The 22,911-nt window shown below is 42.2% G+C and overlaps 1 protein-coding gene across 7 annotated transcripts in view; it reads left to right on the forward strand.

Moving 5' to 3' along the window:
* The window catches only part of FGF13 (fibroblast growth factor 13), a 220,767-nt gene extending 214,130 nt beyond the window's left edge, over positions 1–6,637 (forward strand). For all 7 annotated transcript variants that reach the window (XM_053374876.1, XM_053374877.1, XM_053374875.1 and 4 more), the window contains 2 exons: positions 4,248–4,446; positions 5,876–6,637. In XM_053374876.1, the coding sequence (XP_053230851.1) occupies positions 4,248–4,446; positions 5,876–6,012 (336 nt within the window). In that variant the 3' untranslated portion in view covers positions 6,013–6,637. The remainder of the gene's footprint in view (positions 1–4,247; positions 4,447–5,875) is intronic.
* Positions 6,638–22,911: the final 16,274 nt, after the last annotated feature.

Genomic DNA, 22,911 nt, shown 5'->3' on the forward strand with positions numbered 1-22,911 from the left:
TGGTTAGAAAGCATTGGGCTAGAAGCTGGGAGACTAGCGTTCAAATGCCCCAATCAGTCAACAGCTACCCATGTGTCCTAAACTTATGCAAGCCCACAAAAGCATCCCACCGGGTGAAAGTTGCAGCTGCATTTCCAGCACGACTGAGCAAGGGGGCCATAAGAAGAAATTGCAAGATGAAGATGGTGTGGCTTGGCTCCTAATTTGATCATTCATCTCTGAATGGAGCAAGTGTTGCACTCTCTGCACAGCAGCAAATTACTGTACACAAGCTATAATCACCCGCGGCACGCTCTTCGCTCTGCTTCTACTGCTCTTAATTGGATGACGTACTCCACGGTGTTACTCTTCGTTCCCGCCAGCTTGCTTTAGCAAGCGTCAAGCAAAAGAAGTGCTTTACTCTGAACCATCTGGAATGCTGTGAGCACTTTATCCTTTTTACTGAACTGAATGTACACGACAAATACATGTGTCTGAGGAGAGGAACAAGTATATTTATATGCTTTATTACATATATATGCGTGTGTGACACACTCAAGCATCCTGTGGCGTGATGGGTCAGTGGGTCTGGCTGTTAACCAGAAAATTGTTGGTTCAAGCCCACCCAGGGATGGCTGTGGGCAGGATTTGTGCATTGCAGAGGGTTGGACTGGATGATCCTTGAGGTCTACAATTTTATGGTTCTATCCATATAAGTCTCACAGAAATATTCACTTGCAATATATCCCTCAAACGCAAAGATGTACGGTATTTATCAAATTTTACAAAATGTCATGTTATTTCTTTTTTGCCATAGTCTGTGCCTCCAATGTATGCATTTATTTATTTCCATTAATGGTTAGCATACATTTCTAAGCAAAATACTCAAAGTGGTTTATAAATAATGATAATAGTTATAATAGTTAATAATGGTTTGATTTATTTAATAATTTTACTTGCTACATCAGGAGTCTCTAAGCAACTTACAACACAGGCATTACAGAAAAAAGCTAATATTGCTTTGTTAGCATGTTATGCAGAGGATACCCAAGATTTTCCCCATAAAGACCAAGCCCACCCTCATGACAGCAGCAAAGCTTAGCATCTCCAAGTTTGAGAGGACATTAAATACAGACTAATTTGAGGCTTGGCATTGAGAGCTTTGGGGCTTGATATCGATGGACAAATTAACTACTCCAACTTGACTAAATCCAACACTTTTTACTCAACTTGCATGATTACAGACTGCCAGCAACACACTGTGACTTTTAGAATGGCACTTTTGTTCAATGAGGGAAATGATTCTTCTCTTTGATTTTTTTTCTAGTTCGTGTACGTCTGTGGGGGAGGGGAGGGGGCTATTTGTTTTTATGTTACTTATTTTTATCTGAAAATAGAAATAAATGGTTTTAAAAATTAGAACAAGAAGAAGAGCAGGATAGAAATTTAATAAATAAGATGTAATGGAATAGAAGTCATACAGCAACCCATAGCACAGACCCATAACTGTTCATAAACAGCAAACACAGAACAGTAGAAACCATAGGTTATAAAATAATCACATTTATAAAATATAAGCAGGATAGTGTGATCCAATGCATGCTGACTACGAAGTAAGCCCCACTGAACACAACAGGTCTAACTTCTGAGAAAACATGCATAGGATTGCATTGTTGTATAAAAGTAGTAATATGAGACAAGCAACAGGAGACTAAAATATGTTTAAATCAGTCAGTTGAAAGCAAATGCCTGTTTGAGACAGTTACTTGGGGAAAGTACTGTTGTTGCTGTTAGAATTTATAAACTGCCTTTCATTTCAAGACAAAATGCCAAGCAAATCAAAACGAACAGCAAAGAAACAAGAATAAAAACAATTATTTAAAAATTACAGCTCCCCATAATTAAAATACACACTAAAGCAACTACATTAAAGCACCCATAGCTAAAATATGTAAGAAATAAGCCCACTAAAACACATTATCGGTTAGAAAAGAAGATCAAGGGAATGTTGTTCTAAACAACTGTATTGCCAAAGCTGGCAGAAAACCAATACTGATGGCATATTTAAGCAAAGGGAGGATTCCACTGCACTGGTGTCACCTGTAAAAAAGCTGCCTACATGTTAGTTCAAACTGGTAATCATCAGCTCTGCAAAATATAAACTATGGTGGAACCAGGCTGATTATGGTTGGGTTCTAAGAATACAGAATTCAGATGCCACTACAGACCACCTCTCTCATACCTGCCTGCCCCATACGTAACCTGACAGTGGCAAGCAGTGGATTACAGAATAATTAGAAGGGTCCCTGAAAGTAATCTAGTCTAACTACTTGCTTAATGAATAAAATCTAAAACTGGATCATCCCCAGCAGATAGCTGTCATAGCCTCTTGAAGACTTTCAGTGAAGGGGAGCCTGCCCACCCCCTCAATGGTAATTGGTTCCACTGATGAACTGCTCTTACTGTTTATAAGTGTCTCCTAATGTTCCATCAAAATCTACCATCCTGTCACTTAAGCTCATTAAATCTATTTCTAACCTGTGGGGCAGCAGATGAGGCTGATGGCGTGGATCATAAGGCTCAAGAAAGCTAATATGGGAAATGTGAAAACAAACGCTTACTGATTGCAGTAAGTATGTCCCCATTTTGCATTTAGTATGTTAATCTTAGAAGACTCGAGATTACCAAGCTCTGTCACTCCAGTGCTGGACTGAAGGTAAATCGTTTCATTCCCGATTTTTGCTGCAAATATTCTCCTTGCAGTTAGCAAATTGAAAATCAGTTCAAACTCATATTTTGTTCTTGAGTCCTTCACAGTATGCTCAGTTTCAGAGACTCTGGCAAACTATGGTTTGTGCAAAACACATAACATACAAACCATGGCTAAATACTAAAAAGGCAAATAGTGGCTAAGAGCTGCCTGAATTGCTTTCAGTTTTTACCTCCTCAGCTTCATAAGTATACTATCTCTAGCAGCATCTGACGGTGGAGCAATAAGCATAATTGGATTTTGTTGATTCAGAAAGTTTCCTGATTCTGTGGTCTTGATTGCAAACCATAGTTCATCAGTCCAGGCATCAAGCTAAGTTTCCCTAACTGTGGTTTCACATGATGTCTGAATGGATTCCAAATATCATTGTATTTATTCATACACAATCTATGTCTAAAAGCTATCCATTCGTTTATTGCAGGAGTTGTCATGTCTTCTATCCATTGCTCAAAGGGGGGGGGGCATGGTATTATCTTTCCGATGAATCACTTGGTCTTTTGGAAGAAGTTACGGTGCAGAGAGTCCATTTATGCTGACCCGTTGTCAAACCCCATATAGTTGGCATATGGTTTCAAATAATATTATCATCTGAGAATTGTAACTTTTAAAATTTAACATTCTCCTGCTCTGCATCTTAATGCAGAGGCTAAGCAGGCCTCTCTTGGAGATGCTTCAGATTTCCTGCAGCAGACTAGATTGCTTACAAAGCCCCCTATATGCTTCCATTGCAAATGAAAGCAAAGCTTGAAGCCCATTTCTCAAAGAAGTAAGAGCAGCACCTTGCCTTTGCTAATCACTTTGACAACTGTCCATCATTCTTTACCATTAAGCCTCATTCCCTTCCTCTCTCAACTTTTCTCCAAAACTCCTGTCAGCTCACAGAGGCCTCACACAAGGAATCCTTGAGAGACAGTCATGTAAATTTAAGACCACCATTTTGTCTGTCGCTCTCTCTGTTTTGTTTTGGCTTTACATCGTGGGTCTTGCAGTAGCTACTGTAGGCTTCTAAGGGCATCCAGCCTGCAGCATGCTGATAAAAGGGTATGAATAAATAATTGCAATGTAATGAGGTAGCCGGTAGATGTTGTTTTAACATCATTCAGTTGGTAAAAGACCATTTGCTCCCTGCATTCTCCCTCTAAATCTTTTTTTCAGTCTAGGCATTTCCCATCCTTGACGCAGGTCTGTTCACCCCTGTCTTCTTGCTGGTGCTCGTGATCTGATAACAAGATTCTCTTTCTGATCAATACTTCTTCACTTGAGATTTTATTATCACGCTACCTTCAGGCTGCTCCTAGAATTGGTCCGTGTGCTCCAAATTGTGTTATTTCTTGCACTAATTCTTTTGAAGGCCACTGATCTCTAAATGGGCAGGAGGAGGAGAAACCCTTTTGGCCTGTGGAAGCCTGCAAATTATCAAATGTTTCCTCCCTCCCCTTTGCATTAGCAGATGTTATGTTTGGCACATATTGATCCTTTCCCTTCCCTTCCTTTGCAGGAACATTTCACACCAGAATGCAAGTTCAAAGAGTCGGTTTTTGAAAACTACTATGTGACATACTCGTCCATGATCTACAGACAGCAGCAGTCAGGGAGAGGCTGGTACTTGGGTCTGAACAAAGAAGGGGAGATCATGAAAGGAAACCACGTCAAGAAAAACAAAGCGGCGGCACATTTCCTTCCCAAACCATTAAAAGGTAAAAAAATATCCAGGCATGCACAGAGGTCTGCAGGTGCATTGGAATGCTTCACCAAAGTGCAGGCTTTTCTGACATTAGTTGAAAATGTGCAGGGAGGAAGTGTAGTTCAGTGGCAAGGCCCCCTCTTTGCATTTGGAAGATCCCAGGTTCAATTCCTGGCACCTCCAAGTACGGCTGGGAAAGATTCTCTGTCTGAAACCCTGGATAGCAGCTGTCAGACGATGTAAGGCATCGATGAACCAATAGTCTGATTCATTACAAGGCAGCTTCTTGTGTTCATATGGATAAGAGTTTCTACAGGGCTGAGATGAAGCTATTCTAAGTATAGAGAAGGGGGGAGGAATTCAAGTCAGTTAGCATTTATAGGCAAATCTTCCTAATCTGCGGCTTCCGAAACAATACAAGAGCTGAAACTCAGCCATCCTTCAAAATTTTCAGTTCTCCAAATTTTGCAGTACAGTGGTACCTCTAGTTATGAACTTAATTCATTCCGGAGGTCCGTTCTTCACCTGAAACTGTTCTTAACTAGAGACGTGCTTTCGCTAATGGGGCCTCTTGCTGCCGCTGTGCCGCCAGCACACGATTTTCGTTCTCATCCTGGGGCAAAGTTCTCAACTTAAGGTAACTCTTCTAGGTTAGCGGAGTTTGTAACCTGAAGCGTTTGTAACCAGAGGCGTTTGTAACTCGAGGTACCACTGTACAGTTCTCCAGGTAATTAACATGTACAAAAAAATACATACACTGGGGTAAAGTTTGCACATAAATGCAAATGCATTAAATTGGGGGGGGATGCATTTTTAAAATCTGTATGTTCAGAGAAATTTGCAATGAAATGCTGGTAAATTTCCATAGAGGCTTTAAAAATAATAATAATAATCTGAAACTGATCCGGAAATGTGGAGAACTGAACTTAAAATGCAGAGAGAGAGAGAGAGAGAGAGAGAGAGAGAGAGAGAGAGAGAGAGATGGAAACAAACCACAACTGATAGATTTACCCATGCCTACATGGGTAGAGTTCCCTGGGGATAGGAGCTGGTTGTTAAACCACTCTGGAAATTGTAGCTCTTAGTGGGGTGTGTGGAGTATGAGTCTCTTACCAACTCTCAGCACTATAGTGCCCATGACTGTTTAAAATGCTAAGATGCAGCTTTAAATACATAGTGCAGGTGTGACCTAAGTGAAGCACTTTTACTTGTGCATGGGAAGTTCCCTTCCCTCTCTTCCCTCCATGGGCTTCCACAACATAGCCCCGCACCCCCAATATGCTCTGGGGTCTCTCCAATCCTCTGGAGCAGATCCCAGAGCAGAGAAATGCATGGGAAGAGAGGAGGGGAAAGTGGAATAAAAGAAGAAGACAGGAATAATGTGACATCGGCCCTTACATATATGAACTCTCTTAACTTTTCTTGTTTTTCTTCTCCTTCAGTGGCCATGTACAAAGAACCTTCCCTCCATGATCTTACAGAATTTTCACGGTCTGGCAGCGGGACCCCCACAAAAAGCAGAAGCGTCTCAGGAGTGCTAAACGGTGGGAAATCCATGAGCCAAAACGAATCGACGTAGCCAGGTTTAGGGAGCAACTGGAGAGACGCGTAAATGGAATCTTACCTCTGGAATCATAGATATAAGCACTTTCTTAGCTGCCTATCATCCAGCGAGGCAAGCCAACAAACTGGCATAGGTCACATTGTCTTATCAGCCATTTAGACCTTCTGGTTGTTCTAAAATAATTCTAAACAAATGATAACAGTAAAAAAGAGAGAGCCCAGTAACATAGAATGTGCTTGTGCAATCACACAAGGATAGCCAGACAAAACATAACTTGCGGCATAAAACCACAGAGAGGAAATGTCCCTCTTGCTCACTCTCTCTTTAATCTCACCTGTGCTTTGGGGGGGGGGCAGAATTAAGTAGCAGGAAAACATTTTTTTTGCAGCACTTAACTGCTGAGTTGAATTTGCTGTCCAGCCAAGAGAGAAGTCCAATCAAAGACCACTTTTTTGCTCTTCGAGGGAAATTCTAATGCTTAATGTTTTATACATATATATATCTATAGCATTAGAGGGTAAACAAACAGGATATGTGAACTCTGTGGTTTTTTTTCTCAGCTTACCATTTTATATCTCTTAAGGCTTGATATTGATAACAAACCCAATGTATTCTTTTAATTTGGGATAGTGCAACTTTCTGATTCCTTAACTCCAATGGTTCTTCTTCAGCGCTGTGTCTTTTCAAGCAAAATAATGCTAATAGTAGTATAATATAAAAATTAAAAAAAATCAGGTTTGGAGCTGAGTGTCAGTGTCTCAGTCTCCAGAGAAGTGTTCTTGCGATTAAAAAAAAAAAACTACACTGAGAGATATACATTTTTTAATAGATTTGTAGTATTCTGTTTAAAGTCCTTGTGCTGACCCTAGTCTGTAGGAACCAAAGTGTTAACGTTAACCCCCAGTCAGTGGAAGATAATGTTTTTGGGTTGTTGTTTTTCTAAAAAATAAAAAATAAAAATAGAGGGGATGAAAATATCCCCAATATGTAGAGTTTCTTTTTCTCCCCCTCCTTTCCCTCTGCTTTCTCTTAATTACATTTTATGTAACGTATTTTAAAAACAAACAAACTGTTGTCGTGGCTTCTTTTTTCTAAAGACAGAAACTGTGGAATTGAGGTGACTTAACTTTTATAAGGAAAATCAATATTGTTTGTAAAAAAAAAAAAATTCTTTCTTTCACTTACATGAAATTAGGGTAGAAGAGAAGCATCACGACAAACAACCCCTAAAGCATATCTGCATGCTGTTGGGAAGGAGAACACTGCCCAGTGTCTTCTGCCCACAAAGAATGAAGCCAGCTTCAGGTGCTACCTTTAGGCTGATATAATCATGTGTGGGGTGGCAGGGACAAGCACACTGTCCTATGCGATCATTCTTAACTCCTCCCAACTCATGGAACACAAACTTCTGCAACGAGGACCCTATTGTATCTTTGGAGGCTCCCCATGCATTTTTGGAAGCATGCAAAGCCATGGTTCTGAAATGCATCTGGAGCAAACGCATTGTGTAAGATTAGTTCTGAGGGTCTGATCAAAGACGTTGCAACTAGAAAGAGTAGATCCCCCCTCCCCCAAAAAATATATAAATAAAATAAAAAAATGAAGCATGTAGGTTTTGGTTTCATTTCATCACATACAATTTTATTTTAGGGTTTATAGTTGTTTATATTTTGAATTAGGAATATATAGGGGCACCAAAATCTTTTAAGTGCTTAGGGCCTCTAAAGGTCGGCATTTTAAATTGCATTTTAACCTGTATTTTAAATTGGGTTTTTTTTCCCTATTATGTTTTTACTGTAATTTTACTGGTGTTAGCCGCCCTGAGCTCTGGCCAGGGAGGGCAGGGTATAAATAAAATTTATTATTATTATTATTATTATTATTATTATTATTATTATTAATCAGGCCCTGAATTCAAATGGCACCCTGTTGCAGAAGTTTACCTTCTTTGAGTTGGAGTGTGATAATATAAATAATGGGGTCGTGGGGTAGGGCTGACACACCTGTTCCTGCTGCTCCTACCATGTGCTCACATTAACCTGATTGTAACACCTGAAGGGGCTCAAAGTGCAAGGGGCTATCAGATAGATGTATTGTGGTCCTGCCATGGAAAGGAGCAAGCTCCTGGATAATATTTAAGGGGTTTTGCCTTGCATGAACTGCAGTCATAGTGGTGTGACAATGGCCTGGTGGGAGAAGGGAGGGATATGATGCATTCCTACAAGGAGCCCATCTGCCCCCTGATCTCTGCCCGCAGCAGAGTTTTGATTGTGCCCTCCTTTCCCCTTTTTTTAAAAAGCAAAAACCTATATATATTTAAAAAAAATAATTAGGTTTCCATTTAGTTCCTCATATCCGTTGCATGGGAGGAAGTTGGAATATTGGCTTAAGAGTTGCATGACATGTTACGATTTCGTGCATTGCTCAACGTCAGCATCTGTTGCAGATTTGTACAAAGCTGACATGGATCGGTTCGAGCTGTTTCAGACTGCTTTGTACAAGGAGATGTTTATTATTTGTTGTATACAACCATGCACTGAATAAACTTATTTATATTAAGATGTACTTTCTAAAAAAAAAAACAGCTTGTGGATTTGTTCAGAAAACTGGATCGTTTTGACTGGCTCGTCTGGAGGAATGGGAGGCCTGTAAGACACCTCCTCAGAGGTTGTTCAGGTTGGGAGTGAGTGAAATGAGAAAACCCAGAGAGTTAAAACTCAGGTCCCAATTCCCACTCACGTGTGACCAGCACTCTTTACTAGGACTTTGAACTGCATAGCAGTCTTCCCTGACCTGGTGCCCTCCAGGCATTTTGGATTTCATCTTCCATCACCTCTGACCATTGTCCCTGCTGTTTGGGTGCTTAGGTCTGGACTGCTATAAGCTCAAACTGCGTGGGAGCCTTGTGACCCATTTTAATGATTAAAAAAACCCACTACAGGTGGGAATGATCAGTTGAAACTGCAAGAGGAAGGGGTGCTTAGCCCTTTCCCCACTCCAAATTGTCCCTCAATCTGTGTCCCCACCACCATGACCACCACAAGATTTTCACTGAGCATTTTCCTACATCTAAAGCCCCACGGAGGGTAGGGAACTGCTGAGACAAGGAGATTTGGAGTACGGAAATCATTCAGCACTTTCCCAAGCACCCCTCTCTGATGGGATCCCTGCTCCCATTCCACAAAAGCAGCTTAGCTTCCAAATGAGATGTAGCCTTTGATTAAGTGAGTCAAAGAGTCCCTCGTAGGAAAGAGAAGTCGTGCGTCACATTTTTGGGGGCTGACAAAGATTAATCACCCCTCCTTTTTCTTTCTTTTTTAATTTCCTGCACTGCTCAAGACCAATCAATATCTCATTGTCAGCACAACCCAGAAAACCATTACAGACCATCTCCAAGCCTCTATATTTCTTTCATCAAAGTGAGGCCATCCATGTATATCTTTGCAGATGGGATTCCACCACATTAGGAAAAAAATCAGGACCAGTTTTCTAGGTGGTTTCTGAATATTAGGATATTAAGTGGCTGGAGATTTCTCCAGAATAGGACTCTAAAAAATATAGATATATGATTGGAAAGTAGAAGACGTGGCTGTAAGCTGGTTGAATGTTGGAGTGAACTAAATCTCTCCCTCCCTCCCTCCCTCCCTCCCTCTCTTTCTCTGATGTTGGCTGTCTGCCAGAAATACCTCCTTGTCTTAATTCATGTTATGTGATCATGATTTTAAATGATGTGGGAATGACCATAATTCAGTGGTAAAGCACCTGCTTTGCTTACACAAGGTCCCAGGTTCAATCCCTGGTGGGGCTGGGAGAGACAACTGGAGATGGACCGATGGTTTTACACGGTTTAAAAGGGGGGCAGCTTCCTTCCTTTGTTTCTAATAAAGCATCCATGTAGCAGCAATGCTGACAATGTTTGCACAGAACAGGCTTATATCACTCCCCGCCCCCGCTGCTTATTTGTATGCAGTTTTTGTTTGATGAGAACACACGGCTTAAGGATAGAGCACATCTGGAGAAAGACCCTGGCTCTCTCCCTGCTAGAAGGACCAGATCAGAATGTTTTGTCCTGACAAAGGACACAATGTCACTCCACCATCCCATGTTCAGAAGCTGAATGGAATGGCAGCTGAGTCTTGCTTCAATGCTGGCGACAGGGTCACATCCACCTCTGCACCTGAAGGAACATAGGAAGCTGCCTTATACTGAGTCACACTGATAATCCATTTAGTTCAGTATGGTCTACTCACTGAATGGCAGCAGCCTTCTAGCCCTGTCTGGAGCTACTGTTAGGCATTGAACCCTGGACCCTCTGCATGCAAAACAGATTGCACTTGCAGCAGGGCCTCTGGCCCATTTTAAATTGACTTTCCGGAGGGAAATCCTGCTGGCTGGGGAATTCCCTTAACTATTGGGCAGCACTTGGGCTGCTGCTGCTGGGGTGGCTGATGGGGTGAAGGTCCGCAGCTGTTGCCTCCCTGAGAAGGGTGAGCAACCACTCTCTACCACTGAGTTACAGTCCTTCAAAACAGGCCTGCTCAAGACAGCAGAGGTCAGAGAATGTAGGAGATGCATTCTGTTTTCTTTGCATTCTAATGAGAAACTACCTGATTCACGCTTCTCAAGGCAAGGTGCAAACCAAAACACAGCTCTCCTTCAAAACCCACAGTTCTCTGAACTTTGTATTGTGGTTCTTCAACCAAACAATGTGTGCAAGAAAAATGCATATATTATGGTGAAAGTTGACGTACAAAAATACTGCCTATTGGGGGAAATGCTCGCAAAAGAAAAAGTGCATTTTAGTTTCGAAACTACATACAAAAATGTGTTTATATAAGGGGTAATGGTTTTCATGGGGATTTTAAAAACAGACCAACACATAGTGTTATGGAAGTGTGAAGAACCAAAAAAGGGGAAATAAGAAACCAGGAGAAAGTGAAAGTGGCAGATTTGCCCATCCCTATGTGGCAGGCACAGCCCTGTGGTCCAACATTTTGATGCCAATTTTCAGCATCTGCTCCATCTTTCTGCCTCATGGTAGCAATGGCTCAGCTCTCGTTGACAGTGATGGGAAAGACATTTCTCTGATGCTCTGGGCAGCTACTGCTAGATTGGAGCTAAATAGGTAGTCACACCTGGGGTAAAGCTGGTGCCTATGTTCCTAAGGGGTAGTTCACATTAATGGCATCTTGGCATAAAGGACATACAAGCCAATGAGAAGCCTGCTGGAGCAGGCCAATGGCTCATCTAAACCACCATCCTGTTCCCACAGTGGCCAATATCATGGGAAGTCCATAAGCAGGTCTTGAGTGCAGCAACGTTATTCACACCTGGCATTCAGTCATACTGCCTCCAACAGTAGAGGTAGAACATGGCTTTCCATGGCCAGAATCTGACCTGAAGCTTCCAGTCAGGACCTAAACAGGCTAAAGGGCTCATCTCCAAAGATGGTGCTAAACAGTGCACATTTTACAGGGTTTGGCACACCGCGTCGATGCAGCAATTCAATACGGTTTAAGACTAATAACATCCTCCATTTCTGTACCACATATGCCCTCGGAACTCTCTTCCAGTTGCCTCTGAGCATATTCAGAGTGCTTGGAGGTCATCACCATCCATGTCACTGCATGGAAGAACACACAGGTTGAATATAATGACATCCTTGGAAGGTAGACACACTGCCTGTCTGCTTACTTTGGGGTATTTTGTTTTGCTTTGTTTTATTGAACAACATTTGCATACTGCTTACTTGATCACCAAAACCTCTAAGTGGTTTACAAAGGACCACTCAAGATACTCATTTTAAAATACCAATTAGCACAACTGTAAAAAACAAGATATAAATATAAATAAAATAGGCAATCTTAAAACCACTGGGTAATACCTATGGTTAGTCCTACTCGGAGCAGACTCATTGAGATTACTAGTAGTAGCAGCATTTGTATACTGCACTTCATCCGAAGATTACAGGGCAGTTCACAACATAAAAATGAGAACACAAAACTCACAAGAAAAACAAGAAAAAGCAAACTGATAACACATACCCCTCTCACCTTTCCATAATGGGCATGATTAACTTTCAATGGGTCTACTCTGAGTAGAATTTAAATCCAGTCCATTATACATGCTAAAACTGCATGCTCAAATTGCAAGAGAAAACTACATTTTATTTTATTTTTGCATGGCCTCTCTCCTTCTCTTCAGCAGTCATAATGTTGGGGAGGATTACCTAGAGGTTAACAAAAGAATGAGGGGAAAGATTCTGATCTTCCACACTTCTGATTAAGGCAGAGAGCATAACAGTGGCGTCTGAGGCTACTGTACCATTGAGGTGTGGGGATACAAGCCTACGGATACAAAACATAGGCAAATCCATTTTCGCCGTTGCTTAGAGACACAGCCAAATCCCAGGGTGGATTAGAGCAGGTCTCGTGTTGAAAAGGGATTGTGCTCAGACACCGGAACGGCAGTGTAGTGGGTTGCTCCTTGTGGCCGAGCATTAGCATCAGATACAGTCTGCAAAACACATCAGTGCCTGCCTGTCAAAACCAGTCCAGTCCTCAACAGAATGCAGTCGTGATTCATTGTCCCACATCCCCACCAATTGCTTCTATCAGAAGTGAAAACACAGAAAAGTCTCTGGAGCAACCCTCCTCTCTTGAGAGTGTCTGATCCAAGTTTCTGTGGGGAAAATGTGGCAATGCCTCTGAGCATGCACAAAGTGCTTCCTCCTGCATAACCACATAGACTTAGAAAGAAAGGGAGGTTGCCATTTTAGGGCAAAGGACTTTAACTTCCAGGGAACAACTCTTTTCTCATTATTATTCTTTTTTTAATGAAATCTGAGCCTGTAGTTTTCAGCAGGAATTGTTGTGGGCTAGTGAGCATTGCAGCCCACCTGGGAACATGAGGAATGGGCTGTATTAAGGTTTGTGCAATCTATTTTGTTTTCTCTATTTGTCTTTTCATTTAAACCTCACCTTTCCTCCAAGGAACTCAAGCACGTGTAACCCCACACCCCATTTTATCCTCCCTGCTGAGAGGCAGTGATTTTCTCGAGGTCACCCAAGGAGCTTCATGGCTGAGTAGTGGTTCTGAACCAAGTCCTAGTCCAATAGTCTAACCAATGTACATCACCAACTCTAGGTCCACACAATGTCCACAAACAGGGGCAAGAACCCAAATGGTGGCTCTGAGGGCAGCGCAAATTACCAATGACATCCCATGAGACATAAGAACATAACAATCTGCCTTTATGCAGACTCAGACCATTGTTCCATCTAGACTAGCACTTGTCAACACTCACTTGCAGGCAGCAGGTCTCCAGGGTTTCAGCAGGAGTTTCTCCTAGCCCTATGCAGAGTTGCCAGCGAGGACTGAACCTCGGAATTTCTGCTTGCAAGCAGATGCTCTGCCACTGAGATACAGCCCTTCCTGGCATATGCAGATACAAATCTATATCTGACTTTCTGCAGATTGGGGATTCTAACTGCTTAACTCAGAGCTGAGGTGAGTCTTTCTGTTTGCCCTCATTAAGCAATTAGGAGTCAGAAACCTTTGTCAGTATGCTGTAAATAATCTATATATTGTATCTTAACGTATATCTGCCCAGTCCTGGTGTATGAGCAGAGCAAAGACTACCATAAATATCAGCAGAAATCAAGGTAGGGCAGGACAGTCTAAGGAGTGTTTCAACCACACAACCTTCATGCTGGATTACAGTTGCCAACTCTATTTTTTTTTAACTGGACACTGCCTTGTTTACCCATAGCCTAAACCAGCTTTCATAGCAGGACATTAATAAATGTGAAAAGTGACAGAGAAAAAGTACCTGTCCTAGCTATAGATGATGGAGCAAAATGGTTTTCTCTTACCCCAAACTCCACTTGAGCCTGAACCAAAGAATTCATACTAGAAGGAAAACCATGATGTCTATTTTCTAACTCCATTTTCAGAGGCAATATCTCCCTAAAAACGCCAGCTACTGTAGTGAGAGGGCTCTCACACTGAAGTCCTGAGGGTGGCCTTCCCGTAAGCATCTGTGATAACAGGATGCTGGATTATATGGTCTCATCAGGGCGAATGGTAAAGGGGATGGTGTCACTGAGGTGCCAGAGAATTCTGATCAAAGCAGAAATGGAAGAAGAAATTGCTATTGTTTGCTTATTTGTCCCATATCCAGAACAGAAATCAACCCAGCGAATACAATCAGAATTTGCTGCTGCTGCTGCTTTCAATCTGCAGCAGTTGATTGTGCTTTCCTTCTGTTTGCATTGCGCTTCTGTTGCATTGAAATCAACATTGGAATGACAATGTGAGTTATGTCATTTGCATAATTACTTGCATTAGTTACACAATTTCACCACAGTGGACACTGCAACAAAGAACTTTGTTTTTGGCAAATACAGCTGGCACGCTAATGTTTGGTACAACAAAGCTGGAATATGTAAAAGTTTTGTCAACCATGTTATTAGAAAAAACTTAATTAGGGTATGGGAAAAATAAATATATATATATTAGAGAACAAAACACCAAGGTGGCCATCCCCAAAAGAAGCAGAGACAAGGGAAAAAATGAATATGAGTGACAACTGGGGAACCTATAATGAATTGTTAGACTTTTCGAAAGGAGAGCCAAAAATGGGAAAAATGAAGAGGTTAAAGAATATGTATCGGACTGGCTAAACTATCACCAAATCAATTCAAAATCTAAGGTAAATAAGAAATTGGGATTTGCAGAAAAACCATCAGAATTCAAAAAAGAAATATTAAGATCTAGAGTTAAAAAATTATCTGAAATGTATAGGATATTACTTGACTGGGAAACGAAAGAAGAACTTGTGAAATCATCTATGATCAAATGGGCATAAGGTGTGGGTCATCATATTGATTTGAATTTGTGGGAACAATTGTGGAAAACAAATTTAAAATTCACTGCTAGTAATGCTTTAAAAAAAGAACTACTTAAAAATGATCCATATGTGGTATTTGACACCAAGTAAACAAGCCAAAATATTTAGATCAAAAAGTGACCTATGTTGGAAGCGCAAAGAAACAACCGGCACATTTTACCATTCATGGTGGTCTTGTAGAATAATAAAATAATTTTGGTAGATGATATATAACAAGCTTAAGAAAATGTTTAGAATGTTCCCCCCCCCCCAAAAAAAAAAACCCAGAAGCTTTCCTTCTGGGAATAATAACAACAGAAATCCCCAAAAATCTAATTATTCTATGGATATATGTGACCACAGCTGCCTGAATTCTGGTACCACAAAAGTGGAGAACAGATGCAGTACCATCACGAGAAGAGTGGCACCTTAAAATATTATAATATATAGAACTTACCAGCATGACAAATAGATTAAGAACTAAAAATGATAAGAATTTAAAAAGAGGACTGGACATTATATATAGAATATATGGGAAAATATTATAACAAGAAGATAATCGTATCAGGCTGACAAAAAATACTTAGCAGTAAAGGTTACAACATGGGATAATGTAAGGTAATGAAAACAACTTACTAGAGTAAGAAAACACAGTTGAAAAGATAGCAGATAGGAAACCACGGAAAGAGTGGAAGGGGAGCAAAAGTTAAGGTTTATAAGAGTCAAATAAATTGGAGGGAAAAGTTATGATCCATTAATATTCATATACAGTGGTACCTCGGTTTAAGAACAGTCTAGTTTAAGAACGATTCAGTTTACAAACTCTGCAAAAAGGAAGTAGTGTTCCAGTTAGTGAACTTTACCATAGTCTATGAGAACGGAATCTGAACGGTGGAAGGGCACCGGCTGCGGGAGGCCTCATTAGGGAAAGCGCACCTCGGTTTAAGAATGGTGTCGGTTTAAGAAGGGACTTCCAGAACCATTAAGTTCATAAACCAAGGTACCACTGTATATATGTCTTATATTTATGTTTTTTATTATTATTATCATCCTGTGTATGACTGTAACACAGTATGTGTTGATGAATGAATGAATGAATGAATTGATGATGATATGATAGAAAAGCAAATAAAAAACTATATGTTAAAAAATAAAACATTGCTTTTTGGCAGAAGAACTGCAGCAGAATGGAAATTGTGCTGCATATGGCAGGGAGGAAGAGAAAACATCAAAGAGACACAGAATTCACAGTGGTCCATTTATGAAGCTTCCCCTACCCCCAAAGGGAAGTCAGGAAGTTCACACATGACCATACAGGGTGTTAAGATCTACCAATTTGTCCAAGTCCTTGGAACATAGTCAATTGTGACATTTTGTACTGGAGGACTCAATTACTGTCATGCTGGTTTGACTGTTTTTATGATGTGTTGGTTGGTTGTTTGTTTGCTTGCTTGCTAGCCACCCTGGACTCTCTTCTAGGAAAAATGATAGGTTATAAATCTGATAACTAGTTGTCAGTCCAAAATCGACTAAATCTAGATTGCTTAGGGAGTAATAATTGTGCTAACTTACTGATTAGCTACTAACAGTCTTCCCAGATGACCAGCTTATTGAGCATTCATTCTGATTTGTTTGTGGGGAGATAAGACAATGTGGGCTATTTAATGAGAACTCACTCGCATATTTTTTGAGGGGAGGCTAGACAGAGCTGCATCAAAGCTAGTGTTATCCCACACTTGACAGTGTATTTTCACAGTGTGTTCCTTATTGCAAAATCTCCAATCTTTTGGGGTGGCAGGTTTGTAGAGCAAGAGCTCCAAATCATCTTTGATTGCGCAACCAACATTTTGACAGTGTGTGAGTGAATCCCACCGGAAAATAGTGACAGTCTGGGAGCCCCAAAACTAGGTGAATAAATATCAGCAGAATATTCCTGCATTGGCTGGGGATGGAACTAAATTGCCTTTGAGGTCCCTTCCAGCCACAGAAGCCAATTCCTAGGGGCCAATTATTCAAGTTGGCAACCCTGCTTCCAGCTATACGGTTTTCTGAGACTCTAATAACACCCCTCAGTCTATTGTATCATACACCAAGATGCAGTGACACCAAAGTTTAAATGCACAAACCCTTGTGTGATTCAGATCCATAAGAAGATGGCAAACCCCCACTCTAGGATGGCGTCAGAGTCTGAAAACTGAGGCATCCCAGTGGGTGGTGCATCAGGAAAAAGTCTGCTTAACAACCTTAATCACGTCTTATCCTGCAAAATAAAATTGGGGGGAGGGGGAATCCCCCTGAGACCTAGAAGTGTCAGCAGCTTCATTAGCTGATGTGCTTTGCAGTAGCGGTGCAGCTTTAGAGGAAATGAAAGGCAGGAGGGGAGAGAAATACAGTCACCATCCGTAAAAGGGAAGCCTTTATGGAACACCTCCGTGACACTCAGCATCAAAGCGTGGAAGATGGCAGGCCTCTTCTCGAGATCTGGAAGGCATATGTGGCCTACTTGCCAAATCTGGAACTAAGCGGAAGGATCACTAAACTTCTGGTTGCAAAGCGTCTGGTACCTGGGAAAGATCAGGGGGATGAGCCTGTGACAGGAGGAGGAGACCAGTGGACTCCAGTGGGAACAGAGCTGAGAGGAAAACATTTGCCTTTTGTCTGCTTCTTTGATGTTAAAAGATACACTGGAGTGGAGAGGGAGGGAGGAAGAAGTGGTAGCAACCTTCCACATAGCTACCAATAGGGATGGGGGAGAAACTTGATTCAGGTGGCATTTAAAAGCATCTGAAGGTTCAGGGCCGATATACAGCTTCGCTTCCAATCAGGGCATCTCTCATAACTTCCTGATTAAATCCAGTAGCTTTCCATATCTTAAACGCTCGTGGGCATCTTTTGCTTGCCACGCCTGCGTGCTCTCTTCCGGCCAATGCTGCCGATGACAGATCTTAAAAACTTGGGGTCGGTGAGATTCGGCAATCGCAGCACCTTGTGCCTGCTGGACCTCCTGAGCGGAGCGGGTTGTGTCTTGCTCCTCGTGAAGTAGGGTGAAATGTGAGGAGTGTTGCAAGCCGGTGCAGAGGCAGAAGGTCTGGCCGAGATGGTAGAGCACGGCTTCTCTGTCAGGGGCTTCTTCCTAACCCAGTGGAACACCAGTATCATACGCCTCTTAGATGGGTTGGACATGCTGAAGAAGGTGCTGGAGGCCCAAAGACCAGGGTGACTTCAAAGCGGAGGACGCAGCAGGCAGTTCCCTATCAATGGTGCCAAATCCAAGCAAATGTTAGCTCCAGTCCTGTTAAATCGATCCAGCAATTATGAACGTTAAAGAAGGGATTAATTCCTCAGGCAGTAGGAAAAGACTTTCTGTGGCTTTTTAATAGATGGGAGCACCCAACTACTGCCACTGCTGACAGCCTGTTGCCCCTTCACTCTGCTTGAATGGGTTATGTCACAATGGTTCCTTCATCAGGTGTTTGTGAGCATGAAAATGCTGTTGGGAGTTTCAGCAGTGAAGGCTCAGGCATAACATACTGTTTGAAAGTTTGAACATTTCCTCTTTTTTTATTTAACAAAATTTATATACCACTTTTATAATTTATATACAAATTATTAGGAGAGTAAGTTAAAAATATACTGTAGTTTATTCACTTAGAGGCTAGTTTACATACTTTATTCCTTCTTATACTTCTATCCCACCTTTCCTCCACAGAGCATACACACTTCAGCCTCCACCTTCTCCATTTTATCCTGACAGCAATATTGTGAGCTAGGGCCATAGCTCAGTGGTAGAACAACTGCTTAGCATGCAGAAGGCATCAGGTTCAGTCCCCAGCATCTCCTGGTGGGACTGGGAGCGCTCCCTCTGCGCTTCAGAGGCTTCGCGTTGCTATCGCTGAAGTCAAGGAGCCTGCATTTGCGCCATAGGACGCACACACATTTCCCCTTAATGTTGGAGGGGGAAAGGTGCGTCCTATAGAGCGAAAAATACGGTATGTTGTTGGGGCGGGGGGCAGGTCACCCACCTGTCCTGTTCCAGAACTGAGCTACCTGTGATGAGACTGGTCAGTTCACAGAAGCCTCACCTATCGCTCAGTCGAGTTGCCAGTTGTATCACTAGAATGCTTCATGACACCATCCAACTGACCTCACAAAGCATTTCAATTTCAAATATTCTGATTATTTATACTTTTACTTAAGTATTTTCATTTATTTACTTGATTTAGGGGAGGGGTTGCTGCCCCCACTGCCCCCCACTGGCTACATCCATGGAAATGTTCTGAGGTGTTGTTGTTTGGTCTGGTTTTGTTGCATTGTAGTACAAGATTGCTGCTTCAGGCAGCACTAATGTGATGCCCTTAGGAAAGCATTGCAGGGCAACTTATAAAGAGGAATAATGTGTGTGGACTGTCCATCAACGACATAATGCAGGAAACACCCACAGAAAACATCTCCCAGTCTGGAGGACCCGAGATTGTCTGGATAAGTGAGGAAGAGGCAGCTATAGTCTAAAGCTTTGCTTTTGGTTTTTGCAAGCTTTGTAGACTCACGCAGATCAAAAAGCAGGCTTAAAAAAGCCTTAAGTAAATGAAGATACTAACAAATACTACCCAGAGAGAGACAGATATTCTTTCAAGCATTCCCTAATCTTTGCTGTTATTTTGCTTCAATTTTGGCACTGGGGTGGGCTCTACTCTGAGCCCCATGTGACTGGCAATTCTGAAAGGGCACTAGGGGAGCGGTTTCTGTAGAAACAGATGTGTGAGGGTTATCTAAAAAAAATAAAAAATCTTTCTGAGCATGTTTCTCTCCCAATAAATAAGTCTCTTCTTTTTCCAGCTGACTGCCTAGGGTGGTGATAGCAGGGAAGGTGGAAAACAAATGTGCATTCAAAAGCCCTGAGCTGGCGTTACAAAGTCTATGAACAGGAAATTTTATAGCGAGGTAGGTAAGAAAACATCTGATTTTTGTTTTATGGAAAATACATGGCTTGGTTGGATAACTCGGTTGGTTGGAAAGACAGAGAGACAGAAAAACTGGGGCATTTAAAAAGTTATCAGTTAAGTGACAAGGAAGCAATAATAATAACTGATAATATTTATACCCCGCCCATCTGGCTGGGTTTCCCCAGCCACTCTAGGTGGCTCCCAACAGAATACTAAAAAATCGATAAAACGTCAAACATTAAAAACTTCCCTAAACAGGGCCGCCTTCAGATGTCTTCTAAAAGTTAGATGGTTGTTTATTTCCTTGATGTCTGATGGGAGGGCATTCCACAGGGCAGGCACCACTACACCCAGAAAGCCCTTTGCCTGGTTCCCTGTAACTTTGCTTCTCGCAGTAAGGGAACTGCCAGAAGGCTCTCGGCACTGGGCCTTAGTGTCCAGGCAGAACAATGGGGGTGGAGACGCTCCTTCAGGTATACTGGACCGAGGCCGTTTAGGGCTTTAAAGGTCAGCACCAACACGGAAATGCTCAGAAATGTACTGGGAGCCAATGTAGGGACCAAGGTGCAGTCAGAAAGGTACCAAGGGCCACATTTGGCCACCAGAAGGGAGGCTCCCCACCCATGTGCTAGGTTACACCCACAACATACAGTCAAAGCACATTTAAAGCACATTCTTCACACGGTCTCAAGAATAATCCTGGGAACTGCAGTCTTCCCTTCACAGAGCTATAATTCCCAGCTCCCTTAACAGTTCCCAGGATTCTTCAGGAGAAGCCATGTGCTTTAAATGCTTGGTGTGGATGCGATCCTAAGCTAAAAGAGAAAGGGAAGGTAGGAATCTGGGCTGTGTTTTAGAGGTCATGCTGAATTCAGTGTGTCTGGATGGTGCGTGTGCACATAAGTGCCAACCTGAAAAAAGAGGGCTACATAGGAGCTGAAACTGACAAGCCTTGGCGCAGGCAAAATGAGCAGGAGTTCCAGGTCATTTTGACTTCAGCTGTAGTGCAGGCTCAAGGCAGGGTGAGTGTGTTTGCGTGTGTGTCTGTGTCTGTGTGTGATACTGACAGGCAGCCTACTCACATTTTTCTTTTGGACTAAAACCGTTTTGCATGCAAGTTCCCTCCCAATCTCTGGGTTGCAAAATGGGGTGGCTCTGGGGGGAATGGGAAGGTGCATGGCTTGCTCATCATCAGTGAGGGCACAGATACTGTCCAGTAAGTAACAGTTTTGAGGTAACATCGGCATTGAGAGAGGGCGAATCATTAATGGTATTAAGCCTGGGAGCAAGGAAGCCTTCCAGATATAGGGGCAGGAAAGCTGGAAAGACACAAACAGCTCTCCTGTATTTTTAGCTGCTGTTGGTGTAGAGAACCCTCTTCAAAATGACTTTCTTGGGGCCACATGCCAATGACTGGGTTGCAGAGGCAAAAGTGGTTAGAACAACAGAGGCGACTCTCAAGTTTGCAACACAGAAGTTGGAGGTTTCTACACTCATCCTCTGTCATGTACACCTCTCTCCCTCCTCCACCCAGGCAAGTGAGAGGCATCATCACTGTTCAAGTGTTGCTTCCAGGTGGTCCTTTTGCTGAGCATCCAACCAACCTGATTTGTTTGCACAAAAGTTTGCAGCCAGGTTAGACAGCATTGCATCAAGCAATCGTCATCCCACATTTTCTAGTGCATTTTCCTGCCACTTTCCCGAACAACCTGAATTTGCTGGAATGTGATTGAATCCCAGTCTGGAAACACCCAAGGACACATCTGAATCAGGCAAGAGCCTTGGGAAGAGTCCCATGGGCTAGACAGGAAGGTCTTCAGCCCACAAACTGGGCTATTATTTGTGGAAAGCTGCCATATTGGGACCAGGAGCATGACTCACATTAAAGGTATGTAATATGTTCCCTTCTTCCATCTCCATGGAGCCCTGTCTAATTTGCCTGCCATTAATGACCAGCATACAGTCAAACAGAGCAAAAACAGAGCAAAAACTATTAGGAAAACTGAAAGCTGCCTTATGCTAAGTCAGATCATTCGGCTATCTAGCTCAGTATTGTCCACACTGACTTGACAAGGAGGGGAGAGTTTTCCCTGTGGGAAACGGAGACACAGGACACAGTGTCTGTCTGCTGCCCAATGTACTAAAGTAGGGCAACTGCTAACGCAAAATTCAGTATTTAAATTAACAGCCTTTCCTCTTTGGTTGCCAGGTGTGATTTGGCTGTGTACTAAAAACTATGTCGTCGTCCCCCACTCTTCTCCCCTTATGTGCTGGAAGCTGCCCAGAGTGGCTAGGAAAACCCAACCAGATGGGCAGGGTATTTATTAGTATTAGTATTAGTATTAGTATTAGTATTAGTATTATTAGTATTAGTATTATTCAGACTGGGATCCCTTTCATCCCTACCTGGAAATGCTGGGGAATGAACCAAGGACCTTCTACCACTGAGCTAAGATCCTTCCCTAACAGATTCCCTTTCCTTGAGCTATGACTAGTTTTGAGGCTCAACCAGGCTGCAAACATGGAGTAGCTGAGCACACTCAGGGCCAAAAAAGATTTTGTTCCTGCTTCTTTCACTTTAAATGAGCATCGCAGACCCTTTGGTTTCATTTGGCATTCTGTGGGAGAGGAAAGGCAGGCAGCCTAGCTAATTACATAAGAGGTCGGGTTTTGATTGGAGGTTTTATTTTTAGGCAAATGTAATTGGCGGTATGTGAGTTGGGGGGAATAATCAGAAAACTTGTTGGATTGCCTGTGTGTGTGTGTGTGTGTGTGTGTGTGTGTGTGTGTGTAGGAGCTGGTTGTGGATTTGCAAAAGGGGAGGCATACAGGCATATTTATCAAACTCCCTTCCCTGGAATATTTCCAAAAATAATCAAGTTATATTATCGGCACATTGGGAATAAAGCATGCTAGCCTCCTGTGTGCATGGATTTTTATTGGGGGTTTTTTGTGTGTGTTGTTTTTGTGAGTTGCCACATGCTGCCTGAAGTCATGAAACAGCCTTACCGTTGTTGGAAGGGCAACAGTAGGGATCATTCAATTTGCAACTTAAGGGTTAGTTCTGTTGGTGTTAATGTC

Source organism: Podarcis raffonei, chromosome Z (assembly GCF_027172205.1).
Source record: "Podarcis raffonei isolate rPodRaf1 chromosome Z, rPodRaf1.pri, whole genome shotgun sequence".
Taxonomy (NCBI): Eukaryota; Metazoa; Chordata; class Lepidosauria; order Squamata; family Lacertidae; genus Podarcis; species Podarcis raffonei.